General features: G+C 41.5%; 1 protein-coding gene across 1 annotated transcript; it reads left to right on the forward strand.

Moving 5' to 3' along the window:
* The first annotated feature begins 782 nt into the window (after positions 1-782).
* On the forward strand, positions 783-13,837 carry gsg1l2b (gsg1-like 2b). The gene is made up of 5 exons (XM_014179557.3): positions 783-1,357; positions 2,976-3,023; positions 6,348-6,500; positions 10,277-10,388; positions 10,661-13,837. Exons 1-5 carry the CDS (start codon positions 1,054-1,056, stop codon positions 11,001-11,003), a joined length of 960 nt encoding a protein of 319 aa, XP_014035032.1. The 5' UTR covers positions 783-1,053; the 3' UTR covers positions 11,004-13,837.
* The last annotated feature ends 119 nt before the right edge of the window (positions 13,838-13,956 follow it).

Raw genomic sequence — 13,956 nt, forward strand, 5'->3', positions numbered from 1 at the left:
GTGTAGGCCACAGACCAGAGGTTACAAATGAGCGGAGAGAGAGTGAAGGAAAGATGGAGAGAGAAAGAGCGGTGGAGAGAGGCCAAATGGACACATTACTGTCATTATTTGAGGTAATGAATCTGGTTTTGATGTGACTGAGTGTGTAGGAGTGTGAGTGTGTGGAACCCCCCCCCCGCCCTGGTTTCTGCAAAACATCAAGTGGGACACAAGGTTTGAGTTGACATATAAATACTCTCCTAGAGTTATGCCCATTGGTTGAAAGAAAGGAAAGTGATTATTGCACTAGTTAATCAGCAAGCATGGTGGAATTTCCTTAGAGTGCCATGCTCATTGGCTGAAGTTAATAGGTGAATGACATTCCTCACACTTGCTAATAGTAAAGGAGGAGGAAAGACGTGATGCTACGCTGACGAGGTAACATTATAGACACTACCATAGACACCTGCTACGCTGACGAGGTTACATTATAGACACTACCATAGACACCTGCTACGCTGACGAGGTAACATTATAATCATTACCAAATAAATGCCTGCTACGCTAATGAGCTAACATTATAAATGCTACCCTATAAATACCGGCTATGCTGTTGAGGTAACGTTACTACCTTATACATGCCTGCTATGTTGATGAGTGAGATAGGAAGCGATGTGAATTATGTGTTGGCTCACTAGATGAATAAAAAGTGAAGAGCCAGTTAGACCAGCCTTCCTAATCGAACTTTGTAAACTACATTACACTCATTGACTGTCCTCTCGTGTGTGTGGTTGACTAGACAGACTGACTCAACTAGGATACAGACAGACGGGTAGGAGGAGAGAGAGAGAGACACTAGAAAGGAGGGAGAGGAGGGGTAGCTACAATGTGAGAGTATCAGACTCTCAAAAGAGCATATCTGAGGATTGGCTCCGCATGCAGGAGTCTCGCGCAGCTGGAATTGCCCGCGGATATATTATCGGAAAGCCGGATAACCTGAGGATCTGAGGAGAAGTCGCCAAACATTGTGTTGAACGTTGGGGTTAAGTGCGTCTCCCATTCCCGTTTGCCATTATGGGAGGGATAGATCGGCAGCGGAGGGTATCCCTGGCTCTTACCTTGAACTTCCTCGCGCTGATTCTAGCCGTGTCTGCGTTGACTACCAGCTACTGGTGCGAGGGGACACGGAAAGTTGCAAAACCTTTCTGTACCGGACCGGTCACCACGAAACAGTCGTTCTGTATCAGGTTCAACAGCTCGAACATTAACGACAGCAGACTGGTCCAGTACATCTGGGAGTCCGGCGAGGACAAGTACATTATGAGGAAGTTCCACACCGGGATCTGGTTTTCGTGCGAGGAGAACGTCAATATGACAGGTAAGAGAGAGAAAGATGGTGCTTTCACGACAACTGTAAACTCTGGGAAAAAACAAGGTCAAATCATAACGTCAGTGATCTTCACTTCCGGACGGAGTTTCCAACTTGGAATTCCGAGTTGGATGACCGGTCAAAATGTTGTTTTTATTTCGGGTGTATCTTGTTTTTTCCCCGCAAGTTTCCAGTTGTCTTGAACCAGGTAAGAGAAGATAACTTTTTCGCACGCCGCGCTGTGACCCACCTGCACGCATGTATAGACATGAAGGAAATAGCCTCGTTTTTAAATGGAAGGTTATAATTGGGTTCTCAGAATCATGGACGATGCAAATGTGTAGGCTATGCCTATGTATTTTTTATTGTCTTTTGGGAGAAATGAAATGTCCATAGTTGTTATGTGAGCTGTATTAGGTAATATGTTTTTCATTTTACTGTTTACTTTAAAGTTGAAATCTGAAATTCAAACAATAATAACGTTTTGTTAATTAAATAGCTGAGGGATGGGGTAGGGGAAATTTAACCACTCTCAAATTCATAGACAGGGCTATTATGGAAGCAAGGGCTTCATGATATTCATGATATCAACAACATGTTTCGAGGATGTTGTTTACATTTAAATTACACACGTTGGGGTAAATGAAATCTGTTTATAATGTGGGTTCTGATGGGATACGACAGTTAAACTAAACTCATGAGGCATGTTTAAATTATATTTTTTTCAAGAATCAATAGGTAGGCCTATATATCATTCATGAAAAAATTAAATAAAAAATTAAACAATCCCAGCTTGGTTAACTGTGACAAAGTTGCGTGCATTGCATGTGAAGGGTATTTGGAGCTATTGATAGAATTACAGTGTCCTTCTCTGAAATTACCCGTTCCTTCAAAAATATTGGATAGCCTAAGTGCAAGATTACATTCAACGAGAGCAAGAATGTCAAGCGTGAGAAATTACATCGACAGTTGTAACAATAGACCGAACAATATATTTTAGAACTGATAGCTGTTGCTGACCGGTCATCGGATTAAAAAATATATATATATATATATAATATTTAACTTTTATTTAACTAGGCAAGTCAGTTAAGAACAAAATCTTATTTACAATGACGACCTACACCGGCCACACCCGGACGACGCTGGGCCAATTGTGCGCCGCCCTATGGGACTCCCAGTCACGGCCGGTTGTGTTGCCTCGAATCGAAGGCATGGTGTCTGTAGTGATGCCTCTAGCGCCATTTGGGATTTATGGCAGAAATACCCATTATGGCAGAAATACTGATAAATTCTGAACAGAATGGATGAAATAGCCTACTGATTTTTACCGTCTCGTAATTGTGCCATAAAATAGTCTGCGCGACAGTGTGAGAATAGGATGGAAATTCAATATGTTTGGTCTAAATCTTGTGTCACTGGGGTGGCCAACACTCGTCTCGAAGAGCTGCTGGGTATGCTACGAATGCAGGCTTTTCACACCTGAAAAACGTCCTGCAGAGTAGTAGAATCAGGTGTGTTTCAACAGGGATGGTGCAAAAGACTACACGGCTTTAGCCACATTAGAAATATGATGACTGAGTGTTTGACTGTATTGTGTTTGATTTTGTGGGATATTCTATTTCAGGTGAAATCTGCAGAAGTTTCATTTATGTCACACCCTCACATGAAAGAGGTAGGTTTTGTGTAGTAACATGTTATTAGATTGTAATTGATGTGTTATTAACACAATTTGCTATGCATCTGTGAATGGCTAAATTTGTTTTATTTTTATCAAGATTCCAGTCATCTCTTATATCAGGAATTGCAAGTGCAGCTCAAAAGGTGAAAATTGAACCCAGTCCCTTAATAATCCTGGAGTAGGTTCACATGCAGGGCTCAACTGAGATTTAAGTTATCCTTAAGGATTATTTGGATGTGTCAATTGAAAAGTGCAAATCTAACAGCATTTAAGAAGAGTAGAAACACTGCGTTGTCCTGGGGAGCTACTGTGATTGCAGGCTTTTGTTCCTGCCCAGCATTAACACACCTGATTCTGCTGATCTAGGTCCTGAGAAGCAGTTGATCAGTATCATCTGGTGTGTTATCCATGCTGTAGTCACTCATTCAAATCCAGCAGAGTTTGGACTTCTATAGGGCTTCAAAGAGGATAGATAGAAAGAGAGAGGATGAATAGATAGCGTCTCACACTGCCAATCAGACATCCATCATTCACACACAAACATACAACCTGTCCGTGCCTAATTCAGTACCACACGAAAGACTGTTGAATAGCTTCCTAACAGGACAAGACCAGACACACGCACTGGCTGGAATTAAATCTTCCTGTGACACTGACAGAATGAGAATGACAGACACCCGAAACTGATTGTGGTTTGGTTGTACCTTCACCTGTTCTATTTACCTATTTACCTGAGAGATGTGATTAAACATGTCCAATTGTGAACTCAATTGAGTCCTATGTCACTGCCTCTGCCTCTCTGCCCAAAATGGGCATTATTATGACTTACTTCCATAGGGCCCTTGTTGGTTTTATGATTTGATTTCATCCAATAAGTCCATACCTTTCTGTGTGCTTTTGTGATGGGGGATATGTTGGTTAGGACATTGAAGTTATTGAAATAGCTAAAGGGATACTCTCAGCTAGACAAACAAAAAAAAACGAAATGTGAAAGAGACACATACGTTAGATTCATTTGCATAAATCACAGGCTACCTTCATCTTTTTAATATGCATCTTGATCCTGCCGTGAAATTTTAAATGAACACCTTTGATTAATCATTGAAATCCCATGACGACCCCAGGAAGAGTAGCTGCTGCTTTTGCGGCGGCTGATGGGGATCCTAATAAATACCAATACCATTGAAGAATTTGGTCGGAACAAGTAAAAAGGATTGCTCTATCACTAAGAGAGAAGAATAAATTAAATTATTAACCGAGTTCTAGGCCTACTTTTAACTTAAACATTGTAACTGTGGTTGGCAGCACTTAACATTCTACAGGTCTTATAGCAAAGTAGCTAACAGTGTTATAATCTATGTAATTACACTGTAATTGGTTAGTAATAACATGGATTTATTATTTATTATAAGTTGCCCCTTATTACTATATGACTACACAGTAATATAACTGTAGTAACAGCATAGTAACAGCATAGTAGTTACATAGGTATTGCTCAAATCAATCAAATCCAATTTTATTTGTCACATGCTTCGTAAACAACAGGTGTAGACTAACAGTGAAATGCTTACTTACGGGACCTTTTCACTTACGGATCTTTTTCCAACAATGCAGATTTAAATGGTAAAACATTTTGATGACCTATTTAGCAGTCTTGTATAGCAGTCTCATGGCTTGGGGGTAGCTGTTCAGGGTCCTGTTTGTTCCATACTTGGTGCACTGTTACCGCTTGCCGTGAAGTAGCAGAGAGAACAGTCTATGGCTTTTGTGGCTGGAATCTTTGACAATTTTTTGGGCCTTCCTCTGACACTGCCTGGTAAGGAGGTCCTGGATGGCAGGGAGCTCGGCCCAAGTGATGTACTGGGCCGTACTCAACACCCTCTGTAGCGCCTTGCAGTCGGGTGCCTTGCAGTGGCCGTACCACGTGGGCCCATTCCAAAACTTTTCAGCCTTCTGGGGTGGAAGAGGCGCTGTCGTGCCCTCTTCACAACTGTGTGGGTGTGTGTGGACCATGTTAATTCCTTAGTGATGTGGACAACCAGTAACTTGAAGCTCTAGATCCGCTCCACTACAGCCCCATCGATGTGGATGGGGGTGTGGTCGACCCTTTGTTTCCTGTAGTCCACGATCAGCTCCTTTGTCTTGCTGACGTTGAGGGAGAGGTTGTTGTCCTGGCACCACACTGCCAGGGCTATGACCTCCTCCCTATAGGTTGCCTCATTGCCATCTGTGATCAGTCCTACCCCCGTCGTGTCGTCAACTAAATAATGGTGTTGGAGTTATGCATGGCCATGCAGTCGTGGGTGAACAGGGAGTACAGGAGGGGACTTAACACACACCCCTGAGCGGCACCCGTGTTGGTGGTCAGCGTGGCGTATGTGTTGTTGCCATACTACCGCCTAGGCAGCCCGTCAGGAAGTCCAGGATCCAGTTGCAGAGGGAGGTGTTCAGTCCCACGGTCTTGAGCTTGGAGGGGACTATGGTGTTGAATGCTGAGCTGTAGTCAATGAACAGAATTCTTACATAGGTATTCCTTTAGTCCAGGTGGGTGATGGCAGTGTAGAGTGCAATAGCGATTGTGTCATCTGTGCATTTGTTGGGGCAGTATGCGAATTGGAGTAAATCGAGGGTGTCTGGGATGATGGTGTTGATTGGTGTTCTTGGGCAGAGTGGTCTGCTTGAAACAAGTTGGTATTACAGACCAGGTCAGGGATAGGTTGAAATTGTCAGTGAATGCTCTGAGTATGCGTCCTGGTATTCTGTCTGGCCCGGCGGCCTTACGAATGTTAACCTGTTTAAAGATCTTACTCACATCGGCTATAAAGAGCCAGATCACACAGTCGTCCGGAACAGCTGGGGCTCTCATGCATGGTTCAGTGTTGCTTGCCTCGAAGCAAGCATAGAAGGCATTTAGCTCATCTGGTAGGCTTGTGTCACTGGGCATAGTAATACCAATGTAACTACCGTTTAACTATTTTGTTACTACTGTGTAGTTACATAGTAATAGGGGCAACTTAATGTAAAGTTTTACCCTCCGTGGTCATTTCAAGGACCATTCACCCACCATCCATAGCCCATATCAAGGACCATTCACCCACCATCCATAGCCCAGGCAGCGAGTGTAGGTCAAGTGGTGTGTGTGTGTGGTGTGGTGTGCGGCGTGTGTGTCTGTCTTAGAGACAGATGCATCTTCTCTGTGACAGTGAAGGTTAATGATATGGGTGATGGGGTCACCTAACCTCCCCCACCCTCTTGCAATCCCCTCTCTCTCTCTATCTCTCTCTCGCTCTCTCTCTCTCTCTCTCTCTCTGTGTGTAGGAGTGCTGTGGCTGTGTATCGTTTCAGAATGTCTGTATATTCTCCTCCTGGCCACCGGAGGCATCCTCATGTCCATAGAGGCGTGTCACTTAGGAAACGTCATCGACGGCCTCAAACTCAACGCCTTTGCTGCCATATTCACTGTCCTGTCAGGTAACAACATACTTTACATGTTTTTTTTGTTTGCACGTATGCGTGTGCTTCTTGCTATTGAGTCAGTCCCTTTTCTCCTTTCCTCACTGTTTTCGGTTAGGGTTAGAACAATGGTTAGTTTGTGTCTCAACCTTTTGTTCCTGACTGGGACAATAGAAACCCTGCAGATCAACACGGTCTTCACACTGGCAGCTTTAGGCAGCTAAAACAGCTCACTGCTATCTATGGGGCTGCAGACTGGGCTACTCTTCCTATGTGGCTGTTTCCACCCAAGGAGCATTTGTCTTTTTCAGACGGCTGGTCTAGTTTTGTCTGGATTAGTATTGATCTGGTCCTAGTGGATGGATGTTGGTTATTAGAGGAGCACTTGCCTTCTGCAGACACAAGGCTTCAGTGTTCTGTTGGATAAGTGATGGTCTAGAGTAGACTCTGGAACCACGGAGCTGGTTTGCCTGCTCCTGGTCTATGCTCAAACACTCGTCAATCCAGGAGTAGGCTTAATCTGGATCCGGGAAACCAGACGATAATGTCTGAGTGGATGTTAGCTATCCTATCTGTCATCCAAACCTCAGTCTTGCATCCAAGTCATTTGCGATCGTTTGGTTTGCAGAAAAGGACCAAGAGGGAATAATGAAATGGCAAGAAACTCTTTATTTTATGTCCCCCTTTAATGGAATGGATGACCAAGCCACCTCAAATCAACCACTGATTTAACAGACATTTAAAAACCCAATTAAATTGTTTGCCAAAAAAAAAACAGTCTCATCTCAGGGGAGTTATCCTGTCCTGCTTACAAACAACAAATGTAATCAATAAAAGGGTTTACTGTTGTTCCTGTTTTTAATGTGTTAATATAGTTTATAGAGAGGCTTACACAGTTTACCTAGCTCAGCATCTTGTTGTAATGATTTCCAGAAGAATGCTAGAGGCCAGACAAACCATTATTCAACTTTTTTATAATGGGGGTGTATGGAGAAGGAAAGGGGGATACCTAGTCAGTTGTACAATTGAATGCATCTTCCGCATTTAGCCCAACCCCTCTGAATCAGAGAGGTGCGGGGGGCTGCTTTAATCAACATCATCGGCGCCCGGGGAACAGTGGGTTAACCGTCTGCCTCAACAGATTTTTACCTTGTTAGCTCAAAGATTCGATCCGGCAACCTTTCGGTTATTGACCTATTGCTCCTTCAGGCCAGGCTAGACTGGGAGAGAGGGAGTAAGGAGGGAAAGAGCGGGGGTGGCGTGGGGTGAAAGGAGATAGAGAGAGGGGGGTGTGGAGGGGAGAGAGAGAAAGAGAGAGGTTTTTGTCTTTGCACAAACAGCACATATGGGTGATTTAACTTTATACTTTACCATTATCAAGAAGAGAACAATTACTCCAAAATTTCAGCTTGGTTCACCCACCACTCTGGGAAATAAGCCTGGCTTAGTTTTAGGGAGGGAACATAAAGTTGTGTACTAGTAGAGGTGCTGCCTGAAGGAAGTTCTGAGTGTGATGGACGGAAGACGCAGTACGTTTACATGCACACTAATAATTAGATATTAAACGGATTATGGCAGTAGGCCTAGTATGCAATAGTCATGTAAACACTTCCCAGCTAGCACATTTGGTTCCTTGGAAGTTTTGAGAACATATGTTTTTGATTTCACATTGGTTGTGGGAACAAAGGCATAAGTTTCCTGACCGGTAAAACGGAACGTTTATTTAAACGTTCTGAGAACAAAAGTGCAAATTTCAATATGACTTTTAAAAACAATGCTATCTTATTTTGGATAAACTTTTTTTAATCATGCTAACACATTTACTTTTTACAGTGACACAGCGTCAGTGAGATTCAAACCTATGATCTTCTGTTCTCTATCCATGGAATGAATACACCAGAGACAGTGACAGAGAGAGAGTGACCCCAGGACGCACATTCCCTGGAGACCCATGGAGGGAGACAGTGGGTAATCCCAGGGAGAAGGATCACTCCAGCCCTGTGCCGCAGATATTAAAAGTTGTAGGCTATATTCTCCATGCCATTGGGGTCGACTGAGTGGGTGGATATCTGGAAAGAATCTTGATCTCTTGATTGGGTGACTGAGCTGTGCTTGGGAGAAAGAGATAAAGATTGGCAGAGAGGTGGTTGCCAGCTCATTTCCCGGCAGATTTTTCCCATTGGACCCAGGATTCGAACTGGCAACCCTTTGGTTGCTGGCTCGCCTCTCTAACCGTTAGGCTACCTGCCACCGTTTACTGGCAAGGATTTGCAGAGAGGGAAAGAGACTGGAGGTTTTGGCGGAGAGAGGGAAAGAGAGCAGAATTACAATTGTATGCAGCATGACTCCAAATTAGCCAACAGGCCAGTTAAGTGGTCATTCTGCCAATCCCATACACTGGCACAACTCTTCTCTGCTTAACCAAGTGCTCTAATCCAGTGGTTTCTAACTCTCATCTAGGAGAGCTGCTACAGGGGCAGTTAGGGTTTTGTTCCAGCCAAGCACTAACACACATGATTCAACTATCAACTCATCATCAAAGACTTTAGGATTAGGATTAGTGTCGCTGAATCTGGTGTGTTTGTGCTGGGATGGAAGAAATGTCTGCACACTGTAGCGCTCAAGGACTACGGTCGGTTCCATTATAGCTCAACATTGTCTCCCAGTGGTGAAGAATGGAACTTCACACACTTCTCTGTAATGCTCTGTTCTACAGCGCTAGACTAGTTTACAGTTTTCCCAATGGTGTTCACGATATTTTGGGATCTGCGCTGAAATGTATCTATAGCAAAACAGCAATGATCAAATGCTTAAATACATTTACATAACTTCTGATAATGTTCTTGCCTTTTTACCTTGCTCGCACATCTTAGACCATCTTTTGCTAATCTTTAAATACAAATGTCAGCAGTAAATACAGTGTTCGCCGAATATTTTCACATTGTTTTCATCAGAAGAGAAATGTGTGCAATTGTTTTCACTATTTCCGGCAATCAGTAAATACTACTACACACAATTCTAAATCATCCCATCAGTTTCATTCATTTAAATATTGCAGACATGCAGATATTCAGAGAATAGGAGTAACTTTGGGTTACTCCTAAATCGTCATCTCCAATGTTGTGACCTTCCATTTTAGAGCTTTGCTTTGGTGTGGATTGAGGCCTATACTGTACATTCATATCAGTTGTGTTCCTCCATTTGTATTCACCTTTCCTTATTTCTATTGTGGATTGTGTTTCTGTGCGCCAATGAAAAGTCTACAAAACTGTGAGGAAACCAGCGTATGTATTGAATACATGAATTTGGATTGTGGTGATACAGATGAACGAATCCTGCACAGTGTGCTTTTTATTTATTTTTATCTGGAATAATATTTGATTTGATGTGTATGAAATTGTTTGGTGAAATATGGATAAAAGGAGAGTAATTGCCCATAATTCTGCACCATTGGATAGATGTACTTTCAATTTTGATCATCATGATTTAGTGACAGCAAAGAATATGTATTGATCTACTGGAACTTTCTGTTTTGTCTGCCTGGACTCGAGAGAGAAGTATGGTTGCGTTAATCTTTTTGCAGACAGTCGTGTTCTTTTTATCAATATATTAGCAATTTTTACATTATAATCTAGTTTAGATGAATGTATTTATGTTTTGAGAAGGCAACTCCATTTTGAAAACGCATTTACAGAGTTCTGTGTCTTGTGGACTCTGTTTAGCAAATCGACAACGTTGTTCCAAGAAATGCATGTACGTGACTGAGATGTTTTTTTTTTTACTTGACTTTCCAGGTCTACTCGGCATGGTGGCCCACATGATGTTCACTACAGCCTTCCAGCTGACAGTCAGTGTGGGGCCAGAGGACTGGAAGCCTCAGACATGGGACTACAGCTGGTCATACATGTAAGCACACACACACACACACACACACACACACACACACACACACACACACACACACACACACACACACACACACAGAGAGAAAGGTTTTTAAATCGCTTGAAAAAAATTCATTTTGAGTTTTTTTTATTTAATCTCCCTCTCTACCAGTCCACTTCTATGCACCTGCCAATAAAGATTGGACTTTGACGTGTAAATGTTTCTGTTCATCTCCTTATTATTATTATTCATTCTCTCTATCTATCTATCTCTCTATCTATCTATCTATCTAGCCTGGCGTGGAGCTCGTTCACAGCCTGCATGGCCTCCTCGGTAACCATCATCAACCGCTACACCAAGACCATCCTGGAGTTCAAACACAAGCGCAGGAACATCGAGAAGAACCTGAAGATCAAGCAGAAGCTTCTGGAGCTGGAGTCTGGACCAGGGGTTGGGGTGGGACAAGTTGGACATGTGGAACAGGTGTGGGACATGTACATCAGCTCAGTACCCAGCTCAGGCTGCACAGCAGAGGAATTGCTGGACTTGTCCAGTAATGGAAGGAAGCTGTCCAATGCTTCAGTGTTTCTGGACCTGAATGACCTGCCGGATCCGCAAAGAGAGGAGTACTGCTGAGGAGGGAACTAGGGGACTGATCAAGGCACGCACAAGTACGCATATACACACAAACAAAAACACATAGAAACAAATGATTTTCGTCATGCATTGCCACCCAATTTACAAACCAAATAGCATTAGCAACTGTGACTTCATGTTAGAGGAAATCCAACTCCAAGTTTCCCTGACGTTCCAAGCTGAGGTAGAGATGGGTTGAGGATGAGAGAAATGAATAGCAGAGGATGCAGTAATACATGGTAGAAATGGAAAGGCAGAGAGGAGAAATGGATAGAGGAGAGATGGATAAAGGATGATTTCAGGAAAAAAAGTGTGTGTGTGTGTGTGTGTGTGTGTGTGTGTATACACACACCGTGCCTTCAGAAAGTATTCATACCCCTTGACTTTTTGTGTTACAGCCGGAATAAATATTTTTCAACCATCTACATACAATACCCAATTATGACAAAGTGAAAACATGCATTAAGAAATGTTTACAAATGTATTGAAAATGAAATACAGAAATATCTCATTTACATAAGTATTTATACCCCTGAGTCAATATTTTGTAGGATCACCTTTGGCAGCGATTACAGCTGTGAGTCTTTTTGGGTAGGACTCTAAGAGCTTTCAATACCTGGATTGGGAAAAATGTTCCAATTATTATTTTTTAAATTCTTCAAGCTCTGTCAAATTGGTTGTTGAGCATTGCTATACAACCATTTTCATGTCTTGACATAGAGTTTCAAGTAGATTTAAGTCAAAACTGTAACTCGGCCACTCAGGAACATTCACTGTACTCTTGGTAAGCAACTCCAGTGTAGATTTGGCCACGTGTTTAGGTTATTGTCTTGCTGAAAGGTGAATTCATCTCCCAGTATCTGGAGGAAAGCAGACTGAACCAGCTTTTCCTCTAGGATTTTGCATGTGCTTAGCTCCAGTCAGTTTCTTTTTTTATACAGAAAAACTCCCTAGTCCTTAACGATTACAAGCATGCCCATAACATGAAGCAGCCACCGCTATGCTTGAAAATAATGGAGAGTGGTACTCAGTAATGTGTTGTATTGGATTTGCCACAAACATACCACTTTGTATTCAGGACAAAAAGTTAATTGCTTTAGTGCCTTGTTGCAAACAGGATGCATGTTTTGGAATGTTTGTATTCTGTACAGACTTCCTTCTTTTCACTCTGTCAATTAGGTTAGTATTGTGGAGTAACTACAATGTTGTTGATCCATGCTAAGTTTTCTCCTATCACAGCCATTAAACTCTGTAACTGTTTGAAAGTCATTGGCCTCATGGTGAAATCCCTGAGCGGTTTCCTTCCTCTCCGGAAACTGAGTTAGGAAGGATACCTGTATCTTTGTAGTGACTGGTTGTACTGATGCACCATCAAAAGTGTAATTAATAACTTCACCATGCTCAAAGGGATATTCAATTTTACCCATCTACCAATAGGTGACCTTCTTTGCCAGGCATTGGAAAACCTCCCTGGTCTTTGTGGTTGAATCTGTGTTTGAAATTCACTGCCCGACTCAGGGACCTTTAAATATAATGAATTGTGTGTGTGGGGTACAGAGATGTGGTAGTCATTCAAAAAATATGGTAAACACTATTACTGCACGCAGTGAGTCCATGCAACTTATTATGTGACTTGTTTAGCAAATTTTTACTCCTGACTTATTTAGGCTTTCCATAACAAAAGGGTTGAATATTTATTGACTCAAGACATTTCAGCTTTTCATTTTGTATTAATTGGTAAAAATGGTGAAAAACATAATTCCACTTTGACATTATGGGGTATTGTGTGTAGACCAGTGACAAAAATCCAAATAGTTTAAAATTCAGCTGTAACAGTCAATGGGTGTGAATACTTTCTGAAGGCACTGTGTATGTGTATATATATTATGTGGATAGAGATATATGGGATGATAAAGAGGAGAAATAGAGAAAGGATGAGGGTAGAGAGAATTCCCAGGCCATGCTGAGTGCCTTTGATTCCAGCTCCTGTCTTGTGATCAACTTCAAACAGCATGCAGAGCACTGAGTGGGAGACTGTTACAAAGTTACAAAGGCCAACTTCTATTCCTATTGTTCTCGCTCTAATGAGACACAGGAGATTCCATTATGTAGATCGTATATGTGCAAACAGCCAAAACTCAGCCATTATTATTTCCTGCTCTTTCTTTCCGTGTGCAGATAGATGTATTGCTTTTTTGATGATTTCTCGGAAATGAAAAGGTGTACTTGACAATTGTAGTGAAATACCGAAGGCAACAGATAGAAATGCCCCATCAATGTACACATTATAGACTTGAAGTTGAATAAACCAGCATCAAATAATTGTATTTCAAAACGGTATTGAAGATAATTATGATTTATACTTTAATAGTTAGTATAACTTACCTACAGTGACTTAAAGTTCATTTGATCATTTATTTCTGTATATAATGTGTATTACGTTTTCTTATTTATTTATTAACATTCAAATACATTTGTTTAATTTAACTGTTGAACTAAGTTACTCTTAAAGATATTTTACATTTTCCTGCCAAGTTAAATTTGTTCTTCCTTGTTCTCAAGGCAGAGATGGTTATGCTCCTTTTGTGTGTGTTGGTGTCATATTTGTAACATATTTGTGTAAAGTGCTATTTTGGTAACTTCATGTGTGTGATTTAACTGCAATGATTCATTTAAATTATAGGAATTCTATGTTAAGATGTACAGAAAATGATACATTTATATCAAAGATATAAGGGCAAATTATGAAGCATTAAATAAAGTAACTTGTTTATTGCCAAATGTAATTGTTTATATTGTTACGTACTAATAAGGTTCATCGTTGATAACAGAAATAAAATGATACATTTTCATACTAAATCTGTAAGCCTACCTTTTGTTTAATTGACTGATAACTTTAGCGTAGAAGTCAGACAAAATATTCATTTTTATTTGTTTCTTTTAGAGTGTATTT

This window comes from Salmo salar, chromosome 28 (genome assembly GCF_965601325.2).
Source record: "Salmo salar chromosome 28, fSalSal1, whole genome shotgun sequence".
Classification (NCBI taxonomy): Eukaryota; Metazoa; Chordata; class Actinopteri; order Salmoniformes; family Salmonidae; genus Salmo; species Salmo salar.

Bases quoted from the DNA above. Each gene is read 5' to 3' on its own strand.
- gsg1l2b (XM_014179557.3), top strand. From the start codon at position 1,054: ATGGGAGGGATAGATCGGCAGCGGAGGGTATCCCTGGCTCTTACCTTG. The intron at 1,358-2,975 runs GTAAGAGAGAGA...ATTCTATTTCAG, and splicing joins GGAGAACGTCAATATGACAG to GTGAAATCTGCAGAAGTTTC. The intron at 3,024-6,347 runs GTAGGTTTTGTG...CTCTGTGTGTAG, and splicing joins CACACCCTCACATGAAAGAG to GAGTGCTGTGGCTGTGTATC.